The sequence below is a fragment of the Aquila chrysaetos genome, chromosome 20 (assembly GCF_900496995.4).
Source record: "Aquila chrysaetos chrysaetos chromosome 20, bAquChr1.4, whole genome shotgun sequence".
Lineage (NCBI taxonomy): Eukaryota > Metazoa > Chordata > Aves > Accipitriformes > Accipitridae > Aquila > Aquila chrysaetos.
In genome coordinates this window covers 7,775,205-7,796,825 of record NC_044023.1, presented here as the reverse complement: position 1 = coordinate 7,796,825, position 21,621 = coordinate 7,775,205, and the positions used below count along the sequence as shown (strand labels likewise).

The 21,621-nt window shown below is 41.7% G+C and overlaps 1 protein-coding gene across 3 annotated transcripts in view; it reads left to right on the top strand.

Moving 5' to 3' along the window:
* Nucleotides 1-21,621, top strand: part of POC1A (POC1 centriolar protein A) — a 90,550-nt gene that overhangs the window by 30,407 nt on the left and 38,522 nt on the right. For 2 of the 3 annotated variants that reach the window (XM_030043663.2, XM_041118725.1), the window contains exons 1-7: nt 782-956; nt 2,503-2,587; nt 5,675-5,846; nt 8,994-9,173; nt 10,291-10,398; nt 11,755-11,870; nt 17,243-17,376. In XM_030043663.2, coding sequence (XP_029899523.1) covers nt 786-956; nt 2,503-2,587; nt 5,675-5,846; nt 8,994-9,173; nt 10,291-10,398; nt 11,755-11,870; nt 17,243-17,376 — 966 coding nt within the window. In that variant the 5' untranslated portion in view covers nt 782-785. Of the gene's footprint in view, nt 1-781; nt 957-2,502; nt 2,588-5,674; nt 5,847-8,993; nt 9,174-10,290; nt 10,399-11,754; nt 11,871-17,242; nt 17,377-21,621 lie in introns of those variants that run through there. The other variant, XM_041118726.1, reaches the window with a different exon arrangement.

The following is a 21,621-nucleotide window of genomic DNA, read 5'->3' as shown; positions in this document are numbered from 1 at the left end:
TGCTGACCAAGGAGAGAGGCCAGGACGCAAAGTCTAGAATTACAAGGATAAATAGCTACTCATGTGCAAGAGGTGTCCCAGCCAAACTGTGGCACCCCAAAAGTGGTTTTACACTGGGATCCTACACCCTTCAAGTGTTCAGGTACAACACAATTTGACTAATCACTTAATCATAGGAAAACTTTGCAAAGCAACTCTGTTTCTGCAGTATTCTTGCTGCTTGTCTATTGATCCAGATGTCCCTGAGTTGGGTCTTACTGGAGTTACTTGTGTATGATTCTGGGAAGGTTTCAAAGCCGTGTCAGAGGGGCTTGGATGCTGGTGTTACCTCGGTTGTCCAGGGGTACCCTTTATCCCTCACGGACAGCTCTAAGCTTCCACAGAGCACAAGCCTTACGCCCAAGGCCGGGCCGTCCTTTAGTCCATTTACTTAAGTATGAACAATACCAAAGTCTCCAGTAAAATTTCACTATCTCCTTACCCTGCAGTGTATAATGTGAACTAATATGTATTAACAAAGCTAACAGGCTTTCATACTCTAAAGACTAACTGCTGTAACAGTGAGGGAAAGAAATTTTCCTAATACCGGTGAGCACCCTCACACAGGGCCAGCTGCGCTCAGAGGAACTGACTTCCACAGCAAGGCCCACGAGACTCCTTCCCTACACTTCCAACCGGGCTTGCGTTATAGCCTGACCGGCGGGAGGAAGAAGAAGAAGAAGAAGAGGAGGAGGAAGACGAGCCCCAGCCAGCAGTAGGTTCCCGCTCCACCTCCCGGGCTTGTAATGGCGGCCCCCCTCAGTGGACAGGCCCCGCCCACGGCCGGAAGTGCCCCCGCCCGCCCCTTCCGGCCCGGCGCCGTGGCCCCTTTAAGGGCGGAACCGTTGCTACGGGGCGCGGGAGGCGCCGAAACTGAATTGTGGCGCGCGAGAGGGGTTATGGCCGCCGGCTGCCTGGTGAGGGAGGGAGGGAGCGAGCGAGCGTCGGGGTTTGCTGCGGCCTGAGGGTTTAGTGCCGCTGGGGCTGGGCTGAGAGGGGGAAGGCCTAGGGGGTCGGGCCGGGGTCTGCTGCGGCCTGGGGGTTTGGTGCCACTGAGAGGGGGAAGGCTTGGGGGCCGCTGGGGCCGGGTCGGGGGCAGCCTGGGCCTCTGGGAGGGTGTTGGGGACGGGGAGGCTGTGGCCCCTGGGGCCGGGAGGAGTGTTGGGGGGAGCCCTGGCGCTGGGGGTGGTGGTGCATGGGGCCCTTGGGCTCGGGGTTTGATGGGGGGCGGCCGTTGGGGGGGGGGGGGGCACGGTGCAGGGCTGGGGAAGGGGGGTGGCCCTGGTGTCTTTGGGTGGGGGGGAAGGCAGGCCTGGTGCTGGGCCGGGGGGGAGTGTCTGGTGTTGCTGGGGCGGGGCTGTGCAGGGGAAGGCCTGGGGGGCTCTGGGGCCGGGGTGGTGGTGGGGGGCAGTTCTGGGTTAAGGGGAGGCTTAGTGCTGCTGGGGTTGGGCTGTGCAGCAGGGGCTTGCTTGGGTTGGAAGGCACTGGGAACAGAGGTAGGCTTGGGGGAGCTTAATGCTGCTGGGGCTCAGGGAAGGGGGCAGCCCTGGTTCTTGGGGTGCTGTTGCAGCCGGGATGGGTCTGTGTTTGTGTGTGTGTGGGCACCTCTAGGCTGGTGGGGGGGGGCTGGTGCGGGGGGGGGGGGGGGGGGAGTTCTGGATTTGGGGAGGTCAGCCCCTGGGGAAGGTCAGCTCCTGTTCTTCTGGGATTGGGTGCTTGTTTGAGCAGGCTGGGGCTGTGGTCATGTCCTGGGGGGGAGCAGGCTGTGGTGGGGATTGACAGGGAGGCAGAGGCTGTGTGTATGAGAGCAGGAATTGAAGGCTGATCAGCCTGTTCTGAAGTCTGGACAGTTTTCAAGTGTTACAATCTCTTGTAATGGTTCTCTCGGTGTTTTTGGTTTTTCCCCTTGACCTCGGGCTTTGTTTGGCCTTTGCAGCAAGGTGCCATGTAGGGACATGCTGTATTCCCAGATGTAGGGGAAGAGTAGTGGGTCAGTCTGTTTTGCTGCAGTTCTGATTCTACCTGTCTGTTTTGACAGGTGTGTTAAATCTTGCAAATTTGTCCCTTCTGTGTGAACAGTGGCCTCTTGGCTATACCTGTGCTGAGATGAGCAGCTATCAGAGCAAAGTTGAGCTTGACTGCCTGCTCAGGTGGTAATTGACAAGGCTGATCTGTTCCAAAGTCAGCTTTGGGGTCTCTGTACCAGCAGCACGTTGTAAAAATGCATGAATGATTTGTGGAAGTAACCTAAGATCCAGGGAGGTTATCAACTTGGATAATTTGCCCCTTTTAAAGTTTGCCAATACATGTGAAATTCACATTTTGTGTTGCATGGTGTTCTTATCTCTACCTGGCTTTTGTGGGCTGAATATCTGGCTTGGTTCGCTTGTCATAGAAATAAAATGGTTTTATTGTGCGAAGATGGTTCTTAATCTATAGTGTCTGAACATTATTGTCTTCTAGGAAGATCCGTCCCTGGAGAGACACTTCAAAGGCCACAGAGATGCCATCACTAGCGTGGACTTCAGTCTCAATAAGAAACAATTGGGTAAATTGTCTCTCTATGTTTTGATGGCCAGATGATAAATAAAGAGCTTCTCTGCTTTAGTTAAATGGAGGGAGCACTGGAGGTACTGAGCTCTACAAGAGCAAAGAACTTGTTTTCATGATGAAGAGATTTTGGAGAATTTCAGGATGAATGTTTCTCTGTGCTTTGAAAAAAATCCAGTTCTTGAACCATAGGGGTGGCAGATTGTGTGCGTCCTGCTAGAGCTTTAGGGACATCTACCAATGCTTATTTCACATAGCTGGTTTTAGCATGCAGTTAGCTTAAGGTAAAACCTTACTTCTTTTTCTCCCTCTTCCATTTCTCCCCTTTAGACAGCTGCTTGTGGTTATGCCAAGGCTTGTGTCCTAATTGCTATTCAGTAATCCACTGCATGTGCATTGAGTAGGAACCAGGAGGGTTTTTGGCTCTTAGTGAAGTTGCTGTTTGGTCTTTGTGGCATGGTGGACATTGCTTTGGCTTGCAGAGAAGATAAGGCAGAAATGATAGTTTGAGGCAATATACCTGGTAGGCAGTGGGTGCAGCAGGCATCAGTAAACAGAAATGGAGCAGTCTAACAGGTAATAATCCTGTTCTGATCTTGCAACCTACACAATCTACTGGAAGCTGCAAGGAAACGAAAATGAATCAAATTTGTCTTGGATGCCCTTTCTCCCTGCTGCTGTGTTTATTGTTGTCTGCTATCTTTTCCTTTCCACTTTCTGCATCTTTGATTGCAGAGCAAGAGTTCGCTCTGTGTCTGTGATTCTGTTTGTATATTCCTAAAACTTTATTCAGTCAATGCAGATCTCTGTTTAGCAAGGGTGCTTTGAATGTAATTTAGCATTGCTTTTGAATGGCCTTTCAGAAGTAGTACGGGGGGCCTTTACCGCCTCCATCTAGACTGTGAAATAGCCGCTCTTGATATTTTTAGTAAATGAGATCAGGTAAGAAAGGGAAAAAATTCTAAGAATTTTTCTTCTTTAGATACTGTCAGGTCAGTTGTGTGTACTTGACTCTTACGAGATCTTAAAGTTCTTTTTCCTGATTCCCCCCCCCCCGCCCTGAAATAAACCAACCAAACCTAGAGGACTCAGTCTTTTTATGCCATTAGATTGCTTGCTCAATCCAATAAGGATAATAGGTATTGCCAACAAGTCACATATAAGCATCATACTGAAGTGCTTTATTGAGATGTCAGAGTATTATTTTCCTTAAATTTTTTAACATCAGTCCTGGGGAAGCTGTGATATTGCAACTTAATAACCTTGCCAGACAATGACTTAGTGTAGTTATGACTGATGTTCAAATCTCTTGACGCTAGGCTGTGTGCTCAATCTACTTTTGCACAGTTGTCTCCTCTTAAATTTTAATATCAGTAAGGAAAGGTGTTGCCTGTATGAAAAACAAAACCAACAGTTGAACTGACAAATGTGTAAGGTTTTTTGTTTCCCCTTAGGGGACATGAATAATAAATGATCCTGTTTCCTATTGATTTGGGAATAATATATGCCCATTTCAGGAAGAGAGATGACCATTATTTTTTATGTCAAAATGACTGAAATAGAAGGACATTTCCAGCAAAATCTGTTTGGTGTTTTGCCATAACACTAGCGAACTGAATTCTTCTTGTAATTATGATACTGCCATGTCAGAACCTACCATTAAACTGCTCTTTTTTTTTCTAGGAACATCTTAAGATCTCCCTGGAGATATACCCCACTTGGCACTCAAGCAGAGAGATACAGATGCAGCTTGGGTTTGTTGGCAGGCTAAGATGTGTATATTCGTAGATTTTCCACAGGCAAATACAGAAGTTTTCTGTTAGGCATTAAAATTGATTAGAAGGGGTATTTTTGCTGTTATTGTTTGAGACTTTAAGTTGCCATGGGCATATGTTTGCTCTTTTACAAATCACTAGGGTCCCAGTGCTACAGACTTCACACAGTGTGGCGGGCTTTAGGGGATGAACAGCTGTTTAGTTTTCACTGCACTGAGTCAGTGATGGGACCTGGGCAGGAGAGTTTGACTGAAGTGGAATTTACTCTTATGTTTGGGAAACCTGTTGCCTGGTATTCTTGGCAGGGACCGATATGGCTCCTGTCAGACAGAGAGGGGGATGTAGCTTGTATGAAGTTCAGTGTCATGGAGATGAGTTGTCAGTTGTGCTTTCAATGGGTGTAGCATGTGCACCTGAATTCTGCCTTCTGCTTAAGTGGCCCTTTGCTCTTGCTGCTGAGGGAGATCTTGAAAAAGCAGCACCTGTCCTGGGGGGTCTCCCTCCAGCCCTTCTTGTCCTTGGAGCATGCCTTTTCCCTCTTCCACCCCTTTCTTAGAAGCCCAAGAGTAAAGGCAAGTTGTGGTGGTTGTTGGTTGTTTTTTATTCCCACAGGTGACTATAGAAGTAGTCATGAGTAGAAGAGTGGGTGTGAGTAGCTGGAGGGACCCCATCTCCATCCATATTTCCTTAAAGCCTCTCATGACTACCATCAAGGCCTGCAGACCCTTCCTACTAATAGCAAACTGAACACTGCTCTAATAGTGTTGCAAGCTTGTATTTTTCGTATGTTAAGAACTGCTGAGCTGACTCTGATCAATGTTTTTGCAACAAGGGAGAGGTGTTAGAGGGAGATGTAGCTGGGTTGCCTTTAAGTCACCAACTCACAGGGCTTCTCTGCTTAATCTGTAGTGTGTTACTTGATATTTAACCTGCTGCAGCCGACAGCTGCCTCTGCTTCCCAATAAAAAAGTGACAAGAGAACCTTCATTCACAGACCTTCTATGTGTTGCCTTGGTGTGTATTTATTTGGAAGAAGTTTTGCAACTTGTGTGGCTTTTGTCTCTGCAGCTGTTGTGTGACTTTACTCTTGGAAGTAAGTTGTTGGTCCAAGCCAATGCATGACTGACTTTCTTTGAATTACTAATGAAATACACAGTATGCAATACATCGGTGAAGCTTCAAGGACAATGTACTTGAGATTGCTGAAAGCTGTAATGATGAACTGAGTGTGAAATGTAGTTTCAGTGTAATTGGAGGAGAACTAATGCAAGTTTGGTTTTGTGTGGGTTTGGTTTTCCTTTTTATTTCAGCAAGTGGCTCAATGGATTCATGCCTGATGATCTGGAGTATGAGACCTCAGATGAGAGCCTATCGCTTTGTGGGCCACAAAGATGCAGTGATGTGTGTTCAGTTTTCACCTTCTGGTCACCTGGTGGCTTCAGGCTCTAGAGACAAAACAGTCCGTTTATGGGTTCCCAGTGTGTAAGTATCTATTCCCTTCTGTCTCTTTTTGTGTTTTAACTATGGTTTGGGATTTCTCCTTGCTTCTTGATAGCAGTTCTCCAGCTATGGGACTGGGATCTGTTTGAGGGAAAGAAGAATTATTTAGTGTGAGAGCTTTAACAGAGGAGAAGTAATTTGGTCTTGCAATTGCATTGGAAAAGACTAAAATCCTTTGCAAAGCTTAAGGTCAGTATTAACTTCCTATGCTAATACAGCAAGTCACTAAAGTAACTCATCAGTGGTGAGCTGTTGGATTTTTCTTCCCCTTTCTCCCCCAGTCTTTCTTCCTAGCAAATCAATCCTTTGCTTCTCTGCCAGTGTTAAGCAAGATGCTGAAACACAAGCTGAGGTTTAGTGAGGGAGATACCTGTTCTGTGAGCAGGGTGGAGGTTACTAGCTTGCATGCTTGCTGTAGTCCACAAAACAGGTGCCTTTAACCTTTATTTTTTCATCTAAAACTAGTAACTCTGAGTTCCACTGATAGTAAATGATGGTATATTACTAAGGTAAAAGACTACTTTGGGTTATGTGTTGACTTTTTTTGTGAGCTTAGGTATGATTAACAAAACCTTACTTTCAGTACCTTAGCCTATTAGGAAGTTTCCATTTTTGAGTAGAGGGTTTAGTTGCTTTAACTCATTAACACTTGTCAGGTGCTTGGCAATCGCTGGCTGAGAGACCTCAGCTTCTGTTGTCTTACTCTGTGATGCATTGTTTTAAGTGATATGTCTTCAGCAAGGAACACTTAATTGAAATACAACACAAACAGGAGAGTGCTGAAGAACAACTGCTTGAAGACTTAATCTTGCTGCAAGTAAAGGGAAACTTTTTGCAGCCAAGATGCAGAAAAGCAACTGCTAGTGTTTCCTCTGGTCTCTTGATTCCCATGCTAAACAGTGGGATTGGTTTTTTTTTTTTTGAATGGACAGGCTTATAAAAAGGTATTGGAGCTTCCTTTGCTTGTGAGCTTGTAAATTGCTGCTATCAAAGACTAAAGAATTGTGTCCAGAAACAGACCTGATGATTGCGGTGGCAAATAAAAGGCATTTAAAAAACCCAAACCAAACAAAACCACACAAAAGCCATACCCCAACTTTAAAATAAATGTGTCTCTTCAGACACCTGGGAAAGCATTTCTAGTTGTTTATTTTTGATGAGATCTTATGGTTATGATTACCCATTAAAGCCTTATTTGATGATCTATTAAACCATAAGTAATCTCTGCCATGGAACTGATAGGTTCTGAAAGTGACTTTTTAAACTACGTGATAAAAGTGCTTTTAAATATCTTAATTTTAGTTCTATTTCACTACAAATTTGCAGACTGTAATTTCAATTATAATTATTCAAGTTCAGCTAAACTTTCCTGGAAGGAATGATCACAATGACATGTTAGCATATATATTATTAAAAGACAGGGTAGATTATGATTAAAACTTAACCTTGCTGCTCATAAATCTATAAAGAAAGAAACTGACAATGTCATTTTGCTATCTCCAGAGCTGTGCTGCTAACACAGAATGTTGAAAATAAATTACAGCGCAAACTTGTTAGATTTCTCAGAAGCTAACGTATACATTTTAAGAAAGTACTCGGATGTGAGGAGAAAACTGAACTTGTGTTGGATGATTCTATCTTGGTTGCTTAGGCATGTGAGCTCTGTGGTCTAAACTGCACTTATGGCTGTCATGTCAGAAAAGGGCCAGTGTGGAATGGGAGCTGTTATTGTTATGCTGGTTGTGAATACCTTGGTGCATGGCACCTTTAATCTGTGTTTGTTTAGTATTCTTAATCAATTTACCTTCACCAAATATAACAAAAAAACCTGTTGATGTTGAATCATGTTTGAGACCTTCAGCTTGCCAGTTTTGTGCTGTCATTAAAAGGGGAAGCAGAAGCTGCCCCAGAGTCTGTGGGCCACGACTTTATTTCCAAAGAATCTGAAAACTTGCAGTCCCTTTCAAGGGTGATATGTTACTGAAGGAGTTAATGCTACCCTGGTGTGTGGATTTCTGTCTTTGGAATTTGTTTTTTTATAAGCCATGCTGACAGAATTTTTTAATTTCATGTTTCTGCATGAGTTTTTATCAGACTTGGTGATGTTCTGTGGTTCTGGAAGAAAGAAAACTTTCCTGAGAAGTAACCTTTACTGTTCCTTGCCTTCTGGCAGATAAAGTATTAAATAAAAGTAGGCAGCTCTGACCTTTTCTGAGGAGGGAGGGAATATTGCTTGGAAGGTATGTTGTATTTTGATTTTTTGGCCTTTACAGTTTTAGTTGTCCTCAGCCTCAGTATAAAGCCTGTTAAATCCTAATGGAGAAGGTAGCAAACCACTGTGTCTTTCTGTTTCTTCTGCCTGTGAATATGGAGATCCTGGTAGTATAGGACATGCTGGAGATGTATTTTAGACCAAGAGTCCCATATACCTCTAAATATGTTGCACTTTGGATCTCTAAATATGCCTTGCATTTATTTGCCAGAAGAATCCCTCTTGCATTTATTTGGAAATGATGGGTAAAGAAGAGTAACCAATACATTGTGTTTTGTCTTGCCTGGCTGAGTTAATGGTAGCTTGCTCTAAGTTGTACAACATCAGGCATGCTGAATTCAGTTGTGTTATTTCTTGTGTGATGCTACATCAGAAGAGTTCAGCTGGAGTATGGGCCATTACAGGAACAGTTGTGAGGTAGTTACCTACTTGGCTCTGTCTAGATGAACTGTGAAAATACTTACTTCCCTCCTCACCTGCCTTCCAGCAAAGGACCTGGTAACAGAACAGAATCTCAGCATCTTCTTTTATATTGATGTTTCCATAAATGTTGTTTAAATGGTTGCACAAATTAACAATAGTATTTTTGCCCCTTTATAGGAAACATGGGTTGTTTCCTGTTGGATTGGGCTCCAGTATTGAACTGGAACAACTGGTTTTAGCTATGTATTCTGTATAGCTCATGAAGCATGAGTTTGGGGTTGAGCGACATTTTCTTCCTAATGTAAGCCCATGCAGTTCCCATAGAAGTGGTGGTTAATAGCACCGCTCAGCATACAGAAGCTTTGTGTTTTCAGGTACATAATGTCTTTGCTGCCCTGCTGTGCAGTTTTAAAGTGCTCTTTCCTTCTGTATAGCAAAGGAGAATCTACTGTGTTCAAGGCTCATACGGCAACTGTAAGAAGTGTTCATTTCTCCAGTGATGGCCAGTCCTTAGTTACAGCTTCTGATGACAAAACAGTCAAAGTGTGGACGGTTCACAGGCAGAAGTTTCTATTCTCACTTAGTCAACACATAAACTGGGTTCGCTGTGCCAGGTAAGTACCACTTTCTGACAAATAGAGATGGGGATTTATCCCTCAAAGCAGAGACTGAATATCATGGTCTTGTGTAACAGATTTCTATTCAGGATAATTCAAGTGTGTCTAGTGACTGAAATATATTGCTAACCTACAGAGAGATCTCTTTGCATAATAGTTGAGTACCCACCTGGTGTTTCTTCAGTGATCTTTGTCAAGCAGAGACTTTCCTGCTTAGTGATTTGTTCTGTGTTTTGCTTTTACCTGGTATGGAGACTTCTGCATCTTGAAGTTGCTAACAGAAGCAAAATAAGAGATTTATATTGTTATTTCAGCTTAGTTACTTTTAGACTTGTCATGCCTCTAGTTAAAAATTATCACCTGTGCTCCTTCCAAAATGCTGAAAGTGCTGCCATCATAAAACATTATTTCCTGGTAACTGTCTCAGACTTGGTTTTCAGTTGTCAGTCTCAGTTGTTCTGAGGAGTTTTTATGTATATATGGATCTAGGATAAAGCCACGGTTTCTCTGTAGGTGAAAAGTTCCTTATAGTTCTTGAATGTGGTGGTGGTGGCAGTGGCTGGTAGTGCTATAGATGCCCACAGTAGAGCGGAAAATGTTTTTCTACTTAGGGACTCAAGTACTGATCTTGTAAAATGTATGCCTCTGAAGAGAGATATTGATTTGTCTTGTATATGAAATTTTGAGATAGGTGCCTGATACATTCTTCTAAGGCACTTGAATGATGAAGCTTCTCCTGCTGCAGCTGTTATCTTGGGAGTAACTGTATTGCTCTGAATGCTTGTGGCAAAGGTAGGCATTTTTTTGAATCAGGATACAGAAACAACTTGAGATACACTTAAATTGACACAAGTAGGACAGGACGTCTTAAGTCAGTCTCGGGACTTTCCTGAAGGTTATTGTATGTGCTTGTGGAATTAGGGATAATTTGAGGACTTATGGCTTGCTTTGTTTTTCACTCAACTTAGTGATTGGATTTTTAGCCTCACTGATGCCAGTGTGACTTCTTGAAGAGTGAGGTGTGATTACCAACATACCTTGAGAGCTTGCCAAACCCATTTGACCCCATACACCCTTTGGGGGCATTTCTTAATTGCTATAACTCTTGTCTTAGATTCTCTCCTGATGGACGATTGATAGTGTCAGCCAGCGATGATAAAACTGTCAAACTGTGGGATAAAACCAGCAGAGAATGTATACACTCCTTCTGTGAACATGGGGGGTAAGTACGTGGCAGTGCGCAAGGACTGGCTTCCTTGTGATTTCTGAAATGGGGATCACCTGGTTTTGTGACTGCAGTCAGAGGTCCTTGTCCTGGCAGTCATTTCTACCTCTTAAAAAAGCATTAGCACCTATTACAAAAGTAGCCAGCAGATGACGAGATGCAAAAAGAGCTTCCAGAATTGCTTTGACCTTTTTGTGACTTCTTTAGATTGGAACCTTGAGGGTTATATTTCAATAACTGTCCAACATGTCAAGCCTTAGTTTCTTTATGCTTATTTATTTTTGGAGATGCTTAAAGTATTTATTTCTTCTTCTAGTTAGTTTAAGCTTTTTTATTTTGCTCTGTGTTGAAGTAAATTAAAAGAGCAAAAGTATACTGGCAGATTGGTACTTGGATGCTTTGTTTCATGCTCAAATTTTTGAATAACAAGGTTATTCCAAAAAACACTTTGTATTCAGAAAACCAGCTGTTGAATTGGGATTTTTTCATGGAGAATATTGAGCCACAGCAACAGTTAATTTGTCCAGAAACACAAAACAAGTCCTTAGAGAACTGAGACTGGAATCTTCCTGATTTCTTGTTGCATTGAATCTTTAAGACAAAGTTGTGTTCTTTCCAGGTAATATGCAATTATATTAACCCAAATTCAGACAGCATTATTTTTTCCAGTGCTCTTAAGAATACAGCTTGTCCAAACAACCTGTTGAAATATCTCAACTTCTTCAGCATTTGTTACAAGAATACTCAAAGGATAATTAATTTTATCCAATTTCTTGCATGGATTGGGTGAGGAGTTACAAGATGCTCTCCACAGAAAGTTCTGAAGGTTTTACCGTACTTATGTGTTCCAAATAAAAATTGATTGCTACACGTCCAAAAAGGAATTTGGTCTTAGCCTCACTACCTTCCAAGCAGCAACATATGATTTCAGGCACAAATTCAGCAAGTTCCATCTTAAAATTAGTTAAGCATAACAGAAGAAAAACATCTGTTCAGTCTTGTACACACCACTCTAAAATCCTGTTAATTTAATAGAAGACACGTATTATGCAAACATTAAATGAATGCTTGAAAATGTTGTGACAGTCGGATCTGTCAGATTTCAGGAGGCTTGTAGTCCTTGCATTACTACACCTGTAATGCAGAACATTTAAGATGGTATGCTTAGCTATAATCCTGCAGTCTACTTGGTGTTATAAGCAAGGTCTTAACCTGAAAATTTGCTGAATTTCTCTTACCTCTGCCTTTCTGTAATGTTCAATGCATCATGATGTAGCTTCCCCTCTTGAAAAGACCTTTTTGATCTTTAGCAAGAGTTGAATGTAAACGATCGGATTTAACTGCAATTTACAGGTTTGTGAATCATGTGGATTTTCATCCCAGTGGTACATGCATTGCTGCGGCTGGTACAGATAACACAGTGAAGGTGTGGGACGTTAGGATGAATAGACTTCTTCAACATTATCAAGGCAAGTTATGATCTTAGAAAAGTCAGACCTTTCCACATATTAATATGAATTGCTCTCAAGTCCAAGGACTGTTTGTCCATCACCTGCTGCTTTTCCAGAAGGGCACTGGGTTAGGCCTGCCAGTGGAACCCTTTTTTCACCAAACATCATGCTTTGCTTTGTGTTAGCTCCAAGACTGATTCTTGCATATTGGTGAGAAACATCTCTGTTCTGATTCGTCCCTCTATGCCCATCATCAAAAAGCAAAAAAGCCCTGACGCTAAAACTGTCCCGTGTTGCAGGTGTGCATAGGTGTTATCTGCAATGCTACTTGGCTTGTATTCACTGTTCTTGAGATTATGTGCAGTAAAAAGGATGTGGCCTTTGCCTCTGAATAAGCCTGTAGAAGGAGTTAGATGCATTCCAGCAAAGCAAAAGGTTAAGTTCTTCATGAGAAAATTAGGAAAAGTTAACAAAAGAGGAGAATCAAAATCAACCAATTGCAGTTCTGTACCATGATCCATGTTTATGGTTCCTTCTCCAGTATCTGTTTGGTTTCAGCTTCCAGAATTAGCTTTGACCTTGTTATGACTTGTCCAGGTTGGCTTGTCCTTGGAGTAGCTGGCTTTTATATTTAGGAGTCTAAATCTTTTTTTTTTTTTTCTCCCCCTTACCTTCCAAATGGCATCTCCTCCCATTACCTGTTCTTGTCAAACTGTGTAGTGCTGCTGTTTCGTAGAACTAGATAGGAAGAGGGTGCTTTCCCATTCCTGCAAGCTGCTTTGAGTTTGATTGTCCTGTTTTGTGCATATTAGTTTCTTGAGCCTAAATGTGGCTTTTCTTTCCCTTACTGTTAACAATTTTTAGGGCTGCTGTAGTATTTTGTAAATCCATATGTTCTCAAGCACTGTTTCCAGTACAGATAGCTTATTAAAGTTTGTTTTGTTAGCTTTTTGTGAAGACTGCTTCTGGCATGCTAGTAAAGCAGATCGGCAATACAGGGCTGGAGCTTGGTGTATTGTTCTTTCTGCCATGCACATCAGATACTGTCAGTTCCTGTTGTGACAGCCTCACAGCTGAATGCCAGGCAGAAAAGACAGAGTAGTAAATAGCTTGCAGTTGATTCTTGCTAACTTTGCAAGTTAAGAGTAAAAAAATTGAGTTCTAAATTAAAGCTGTTGGTCCTTCTGGCTTTGTCACTTCGGTTGTTTTTTTTAAAGTACTTTTGACTGTGTATCCCTTTACTCAAAAGGCGATGAAAGAATTTGCAGGCTGTCAATACAAGTTCTCTTAGTTTCCCTTGATATAGAAAGGCAGAGAAAATGACCGATGTTTAAGGAGCAAAGTTCTTCAGTTTGTCTTCCTTCACAGCAACCTGTGAAAGACTAGACCTCTTCTGGTAGGTAAGAGCAATGGAAGTTACTCATCTCGAAGCAAATGCAGATTGTCTGCAGAGAAGCTATTAAGATGATGAAAGTTCTTTTGGCTTCCATAAAGTAAATAAAAGCTCCCCCAAAAGAGGTTGCTATGAAGTAGAAACAGTCTGCAAACTTTAGAATGCTTTCATAATTCTGTATATAGAGGGCTGTTCTTTTGCTCTTTGCATATAGATGGAAACACTATTATGATCATCTGATCTGACTATTAAGCACTGGTGGTGACACCACTATCATTGGAACAGGGCTTTTTCTTGGGTAGAAAAAAACATTGTATTCCTTATTTCTGGCATCAGCTTCCTGCTGCTCTGCAATTTATTCCTGGCTTGTGGGGTTGTCCTCTCAAGTGTATTCTCCCTGTGTAGTCAAGTCAAGTACTCTTTGAACTCTTTCAACTGTAAACCTGCCAGAGCTCCTTGAACTCTCATATAATGCGATTTTTTTTTTTTTTTTTTTTTTCCTTCAGTTATTCTTATGGACTCACAATCACTCCCAGTTTTCTGGTAGTTGTCAAAAGGTTTGATTTCCATTAGATTTTGTTAACTGTTGTTCCAATTCATTGGTATTGAGCTGGTATAATTACAATGATGAATACTAAAGTGTGATTCTTTGTGTAATAAGTATTGTTACCTTGTGACCTATATCAAAACTTGGAAACGACTTTCTTAAGTCTTCCTACTAAAATAGGTAGCGTGTTTAAATACCTGAACAGTGTCGTATTGTCCTTTAACCTACTTTATCAGCTTTTCAACAGTGGCAAGATCTGCAGTGTGTGTTTCCAGCCACAGTATAACTTGGCTCAAAAATCATCTATTCCTGCTTTCTACTTACTGCTGTTAAATTGTCCAAATCTAATGTGGTTTAGGTTTGGCTGTCAGGTTTATTTTTTGTGTCTTGGAATTATATATTTCCTGCCTATCCCACCCTTACTAAATGGCATTTTAGGCTGACACCCCTGCTATTGAAGGGATCTTTTCCTGTTATGAGTGTTATTTTTAACAGCTACTGTGTAAATCCTAATTGTGTATTAAACTTTGAACTAGAAGTAGTCATAAAAGCCAAAGAAACCTAAAATTGCAGTGGTAGCTGTATGAGGTCACTTTGTGCACCTGTGGCCACACACTGATGTGTTTGTAACATGTTCTGGAGATGTGTTTATAAGCCCTGCTCTTCTGAGGGTTTATACACATGTCTTTTGGCTAAATCGGATTTAGTTTTGTGGCTCTCCCATGTGAAGCTGCCATCTCAGTCCCACTAGAGGGCATCTCATCCTTCAGGACGTGCTTATGCTGCCTGATTTCAAGGGAATCCATTTTAAAGATTGAGTTGCATCCAGGAGTTAATAGATAAGTAGCCCTCCCACAGACTCTTGCGTGTTAAAGTTGGGCTGTTTTCCAAAACTGATTTGTCTTTTAGCAGTGCTACGCTTGTTGCCAGGACTTGTTCCAACTGTGACTTTCGTAAATGAAGTTGGAAGTAGAGCAAACTGCAAAACCTTTTGTGTGGTGTGTGTTTTTTGTTGTGTTTTTTTTTGTTTGTGTGTTGTTGTTGTTTTTTTTTAGCATAGTATGCTGTGGTCATGTTTACTGTACAAGAGAACAGAAGATGCTTTATTCAATCCTCTACTTGGCGCTAACTTTTTTGTACAGTAGATCATCTGCCTACAAAAATGGCCAATGTTTATTGCCTGATACTTTTTCCTTGTGCAAAGTTGTGTGGGGGGCACTTCTGTTGCAGGTCTATGGAAACAGGTCTAACTTTTTTTATTGCTGTTTGAAAAGAACAATTGGTACTCTTATACAGTTCAGATAGAGCTGGATGGTGGTTATGTGTTTGCTAGGGACTGTGGCTGTGTCAAGGGCATCCTAATTTATCTTCTCACTGGTGGCTACTAAATCGTTGCATTCACTGATTACATAAAAGTAGTATTGTCAGACTTGGGACAGTTATGTTCAGTCACTCTGTAGGCTGGCATGATTCAATTTTAGTCATTAATCCCCCAGTGTAAGTTCCTTAACTGGCTGTTACTTTTCTAGGGCTTGGCTGGCAGAAGGGTAGGCTTGTAGCAACAAGTCGCTGGGAGATGACACCTTGTGCTGCACCAGATTTATTGTTTATCAAGTGAGGTTGCAGGACATGTTGGCAATTTTTTGGAGAGGTGTTTTGAATGGTCTTGTGGAAGATATGAGCTGGTTTGGCAGAAGAGGCATGACGTTTTCTCTGAGCTTAAGACAGCCAAGAATTCCTTGGGCACAGAAGCTGCGACTGCTTACACGGCCACAGTCTGTGTGATTTCTTTCCATTATGAAAAGGTTTTTTGGTGAAGCTGGAAATAACTTTATTTGCTATCTGGAACTTGGAGGATATATCACTAACTTTGTCTATTTCTGGTGTGAATCTTTTCAGGACTTGCCCTTGTTGACAGAATATGTTTGCTTTTATCTGAATATAGACACTAATGGGGTGAGGAATATTACAAATCACTTGGAATAAAATTTTCAAAGGAGAAATGTATTTAGTACCCTTTCAGGAGGAAAAACTCCACATAGACTTTTTCTTCTTTAATATGTAGTGTAATACAGGGCCGGGGGAGTAGAGGAATATCTCGCTGTGTGAGAGACAGTATTCACCCACAAAAATAGCTGTTTAGAAGTTACCTCTGAGTTAAGGTTTTCTTCTGTGTTTTTTTTAATAGTCTAGGTCAAGAGGAGTTACATTCTCAGAACTTAAGCTGAGGTATCTAGTGTTTCTGAGAGTTTCAAAAGTAGATGCATTCTGTTTTACAATTCAGCAAGGTTATTTTAGATTTCTGCTTCAAATCCACACCTAAAAAAAAAAAAAAAAAAAATTGGTTCTAGTGTCTTTAAAACTGTTTTTAGGGTTTTTAACATGCAGTTTGGATTTGAAAAGCACAGTAGACTCTCAAGGGAATATAAATTTAGTTGGGGGGCTGTATTAGTAGTAGATTTGAGATACTAGAACATTTGGAGGGCACATAGTATAATTAAGAATAATTGGGTAGTTAAAACCCTCTTCAAGCATAGTCTTAATAATCTGTAATGTCACATACGCTCAGAAAGCTGTGCATATGTAAAGTACTGCATGTTCTCATAAATCAATATGTTCAAAGCCTGTTTTGTAAAAGTTTGTGGAGGGGGAAAAAAAGCCCTACATTAGGTAGATGTTTAAAGTTACAGTGAACTTAAGTGTAGTTTGACTTTTTTCCTAGAGCATTTTCTTTAGCTCTTTTCAAAATAACTCTCAGGCTTCATCTTCATGCAGGAAGGATTGCTTTACTAGAAGTTCACACTCCTGATAGTTTGTCTATTCATACTTGTTTTAAATTTTTGGTGAGACTAATTGGATATCTGAAGAAATAGTGCTTATACAGGACCATTTTCAAGTTGCTGGTTCTTCCTTCCTAGTTTCTCTTAAACCCAGTCTTGGTTAGAGTCTGGTAGTAAACCAAAAGAACCTGTGCAATGCCAACTTTGAGTTTGTCTGTCTTTGTAATTTCAGTCTTCTCCTTAATGTACTAGCATATAGACTTTATTCTAGAATGACTTGGGAGCAAGAATGGCATCTCCACAGTAGTAAAATATGTCAATGTCCAGCTCTCACAGAAACATATAGCTCTTGCTATATGGTATATGCTATATGATATATCACTTGCACATATATTTACATTTTGGGGCTACGCTGGAAGTTTTTGTAGCCTTAAATCTCCCAGAATAATTGGCAAAGCTTCCTTTCCCCTTTCAATAAAGTAGTGCCTGTTTTTACAGGAATTAAGTACTGTGCTTGTTCTCCAGTGCTTTGAAGAATGTTTCCACCATGCTAATTTTCCTGTTAAACTTTATAACAGAGAATTGGAATGTGCTTGCACTTTATTTTTTTGCCTTGGGTTTATGTAAACTGGTCTCGGTGACTATTATATACGTTTTTTTCCATCCTTAGTGCACAGTGCTGTGGTGAACAGTCTTTCCTTCCATCCCTCTGGAAACTATCTGGTTACTGCTTCCAATGATTCAACTCTTAAAATTCTGGACTTGCTAGAAGGAAGACTTCTGTATACTCTTCATGGTCACCAGGTGAGGCAAAGCCTTTTATACAGTAATGTACAAACCCATAACAAACTGGGCAAATCTGTGTTTGAGCCTTTCATTCTTCATGGCCAAAAATCCTTTGAAAACTTGCTTGCATAAAACTACGATGATAGTACTACTAATAATCTTTGAGATTATCACTGTTTCGAAAGGAATGCCTATGGGGAGGGAAGGAGGTAAGGCAGGAATGGAGAAGATGAGAAAGCAAGACAGAAAGGGAGCTCCACTATTGAGAATGCAAGTCAAAGACCTAAGGGGCACACTCAGAGCTGTGCCCTCGACTCTAATCCTGGGTCTGTGGTGTATTCTCTGTACTGCAGCTCTGACCATCTCTCTCCCTAGAGTGGTGCAAATAACACTTGTCCCCCTGACATAGGTGTTGTGAAGATAAATGCTATTTACCTGACAGGAGACTTAAGGACAGTAGTGGTAAAATGGAGGAAATGTATTTCAGGATGTGATTTGGGAACACATTTCCATTTTGTTAACAGGCTGAATTAAATAATTGAAGGTGATAAATGCTGCTGGTTGGTTAAGTTTAACTGATTGGCCTATTAGTATTATGCTGCTGGATGTGTTGCTTGTAAGGTTAATTATATGAATGTTTGGAGATCTCTTTTTAAATGTTAAATGAAAATAAATAGACTAATTTCATTGTCCATGCTGAGTGGGGCTCAAAGGCATGAAAAAGCAGACCTGCTTTAAAGGTTCTCTTTCCAAAGGGACAAAGAGAACAGTAATTCTTAATCCACTAGTCTCTCTGTTAAAACAGGGCCTGAGTCTTAAAGCATCAAAACTAGCTGGGGAAAATCACAACCTGAAGCTGTTGGGGGTGGTGGGGATGGTTCTGGGCAATAATGGTAGCTGTGTAAGCTGCAAAACTGATAATTCTGGCTTCTTGTGGCTTTGTTTAATGACTGCCTTGTCTGACGTCTGAAAAGGTCAAGTTTGTTCTGTAACTTCTCTTTTGCTGTGTATTAATAAACTTTTCTCCTTTGTTGTAATATTAATGGAAAAATAGAACAGCCTCATACTTAAAGCTTTACTTCACGGAAAGATCTGATTAAAACTGACCGAAGGGTTCAAACGCTGAAAAGAATGGGGGGAAGATAATAAATACTGGTTATCCTAACATGTAAACCTTGACTGCATAAAACTTTCGTACTCTGAAAACTGGACTAAGTGGGTACTCCTATCAGATACGGGCTGCAAAGCTTCTAATCGTTGTCTTAATCTTGTTTTCGTATTTGCCTTTTGTGTTAATTTGCAAAAAAGAGTTCTTAGGAAGTAGCTTTCTGGAAAAGGGTAAGTGTGGAGGGACAGTGGATATTTACACCCTTCATCCTTCCCTTGGGAAAGGTTGTGCCTGGTTATTGTTCAGCACAAGGCTGAACCTGCTTTCCATTTTCCTCCCTTCTGAGCTGTAGGCTGTTCCTCACTGAGTGCAGTGGGACAAAAAAAAAAGTTTAGCTTTGAATGAGAGTCCAAAACTGATTATGGTGATGAAAGTCTTCAGAATTAGACAATAGGAAGTCCCTTTAGGCTGATGCTGTACTTAACTCAGGGCTTCTACAAAACAGTTGGTTTGTGAATCGTCTGTTCAGAAGTATAAAGCTCTGTATTTTGCGCCCCCCCCCCGTTTCAGACCAGTAAGACAATGTCTGCCACTCTCTCCTAGACATCTAACTGGCATTGGAAGTGCTTTGACACTGGCACAGCTGAAGGGTAGTTGCCATTGTGAGATTACGTCTCCCTCAGTTTGGAAACAAGTAGAAGTATAAAAGTGGCTGGTAGTGCTTTCTGGTCATCTTTAAGGGTATTGCACCAAGACGGCTGTGGAACCAGTCCTAGCATAGCCCTGGCTGGCATTCCCTCTGCTGGCATGTGCTGTATTGTTGTGTGTTTGTTCTTTTCGTGCCTGATTTAACAGATACCTCACTTTTTCACTAAAAGTGTATGATAACTGTGCTTCATTCACAGTAAGCAACCAGCAGTGACAACAGGCCCTGCTTTCATCAGAAGCTGCTGGGGTGGATTCCTGCACTGGCTGCTTCTCTAGCCTGCTCTGCTCATAGATATACCCAGGCTACTTAATACTGAGGGCTTTTTCCTCTGTTCTCACTGTGATTTCTGCCAGTATCTCCAAGTGGCTAAAAATGAAGTGGGTGTGGATTTTTTGGTCATTAAGTAGATTTGCCTTTTTAAGTGAGGGCTATAGGTTAGGCACCAAATGAACAGCCTGTTCTGAAGACATTCTTGAATTGTGACTGTGTGGGTGAATATGCTTGTTGAGACTGTTCCTACTCTGACAGCTGACTGCTGTTATGTTGTTCTGGGAAGGCTGCATGCGAGTGGACACTTGAAGGAAAAAAACCTTAAGGTCCTTTAGACATACTTTGACGCAACTGCTGGAGTGCCAGGAATTTGTTAGCAGCTGATTAGCTGTAGTTTACATAGGGAGGATTGCCAAGTTTACATTGCTGTCTTTAATTGTGATGTAGCTGGCCCCCTTGTAGCAGAAGGATCGTTAGAGACAGGAGTTTGCAGCTTGGAGCTGACATCTTGCATCTGTGAAATATCATTCTGTATTGTGCTGCATATTTTAGTTCTGGAGTGCTTCAAGCTGTGAAGTATTCTTGCCTAATTCCATACAGATGAGACACTGGGTTGATAAGTAGGTTCGCCTCTGGTACTGAGTCATTGTCGAGGAACAGAATGTTTTGGGGCCTGTAAGTCACCTCCAGAGAGTTGCTAGAGGAGAGCAGGTATGTACACAGTGCTTGTCTGCCCTTTGGGGTGGTTTGATTAGAGCATTTCCAGACTGACTTCCTTAGTGGAATGGAAGTTCTCGGTAAATATTTAGAAAACATCTGCATGGTTATGTTTATAAATAGGAAGACAGAAAATGCAAAGTTACAATTCTCTAAGCAACCTTGACTTGAATCATGAAGTAGCTGTGTTCTACCTACCTGGGTGGTGTAAGTGCTCTCTGCTTTGCTGGCTGACTAAAGAGCAAGATCTTCTGAGCAGGTGCACAGGAAACAAATGTGCTCCTTTACTGTCTGCTGCCAGCTCTACTGAAGTGGCATTAAACATCCATGCAGGCCTTGTCCTCTTTGAAGGTTGTGAGGACATCTCAGGGTTGCACAGAACTGGACCAACAAAGGGAGAGAAGGGTGTGTTGCAAACAACAAGTGACTGACTTTAGATTAGCATTTTTGACTATTAAAAGGAAGGATGAGTGCTCTATTCTTCTGTTGTACTTTTTTTAAACTGAAGCTTAAAAAGCTACTGAAGATTCAGTTATAAGGTGCTGTAGCCCTTACTCCCTGGCAAAGGAAGGTGCAGGCATGACAGTCTTTCTCTGTGTAGCAATATAGGAATTTTTCAAAGCTTAGTGGACTGAGAATCCTTGTGACTTCTTGTCAGAGGTATTTTGCATGAAAACATCCCTTGTTGCCATTGCCATCTCTGTCCCCTGTGCTTTTCTCCTTGGTTCCCTTTCCCTCCCTCTCTCTCCTTTGTGTTATCACCCTCATTGTGCAGTTTCTAGGAATCTGCCCTTTTTATGTAAACCTTTTTCTTGTCCTTACTGTTGGAGATGTGGATTCTTTCCACAGTCCCTATAGCTTTCCACTCCATCCCCACTTGAGGACCATACTCAGCTCTGTCTTGTACCTCTTGATTTGCCAATATGCAATACCTGTGCTGACACGTTTTTCCCTAGCCATGTTGTCTTTAGGGTATCTGTGGTGTTTGTAAAAAGACAACAAACATCCATAGCTTTCATAGCTTTTTGCTAGCTCTTACCTCTTTCTAAGATTTGGATTTTCCTGTCTGATGCTTCTTCTGCAGGATATGTGCTGCATTCTCTACCAGATTGTGAAACAAGTGTGTTAACTTTGTCACCTGTCTTGCCCCTTGTATGTCTTCCTGCCTCTGTCCAGCTTTCTTCTCCTACTAAGTATCCTGCTATTGTCTGTCCCCTTTTCTGATGAGATTGAATAGATCATCACAGCTGTGGGTTTCCTTGCTGTGAGTTCATTGTTGATCCTGAGATACAGGCTCAGTGCTCCCGCCTTACTAAAAAGTCTGTTAATTTGAATTGGTCTTCACTGAACTCTCTTCACTGCTTTCTCTGCTGCTGAAACCAAGTGATAGGTGAAAGACACATGACATCCAGCATCTTGTCTTAGGCCCTCTACGTTCTTTGGCACTTTGAATGCATTT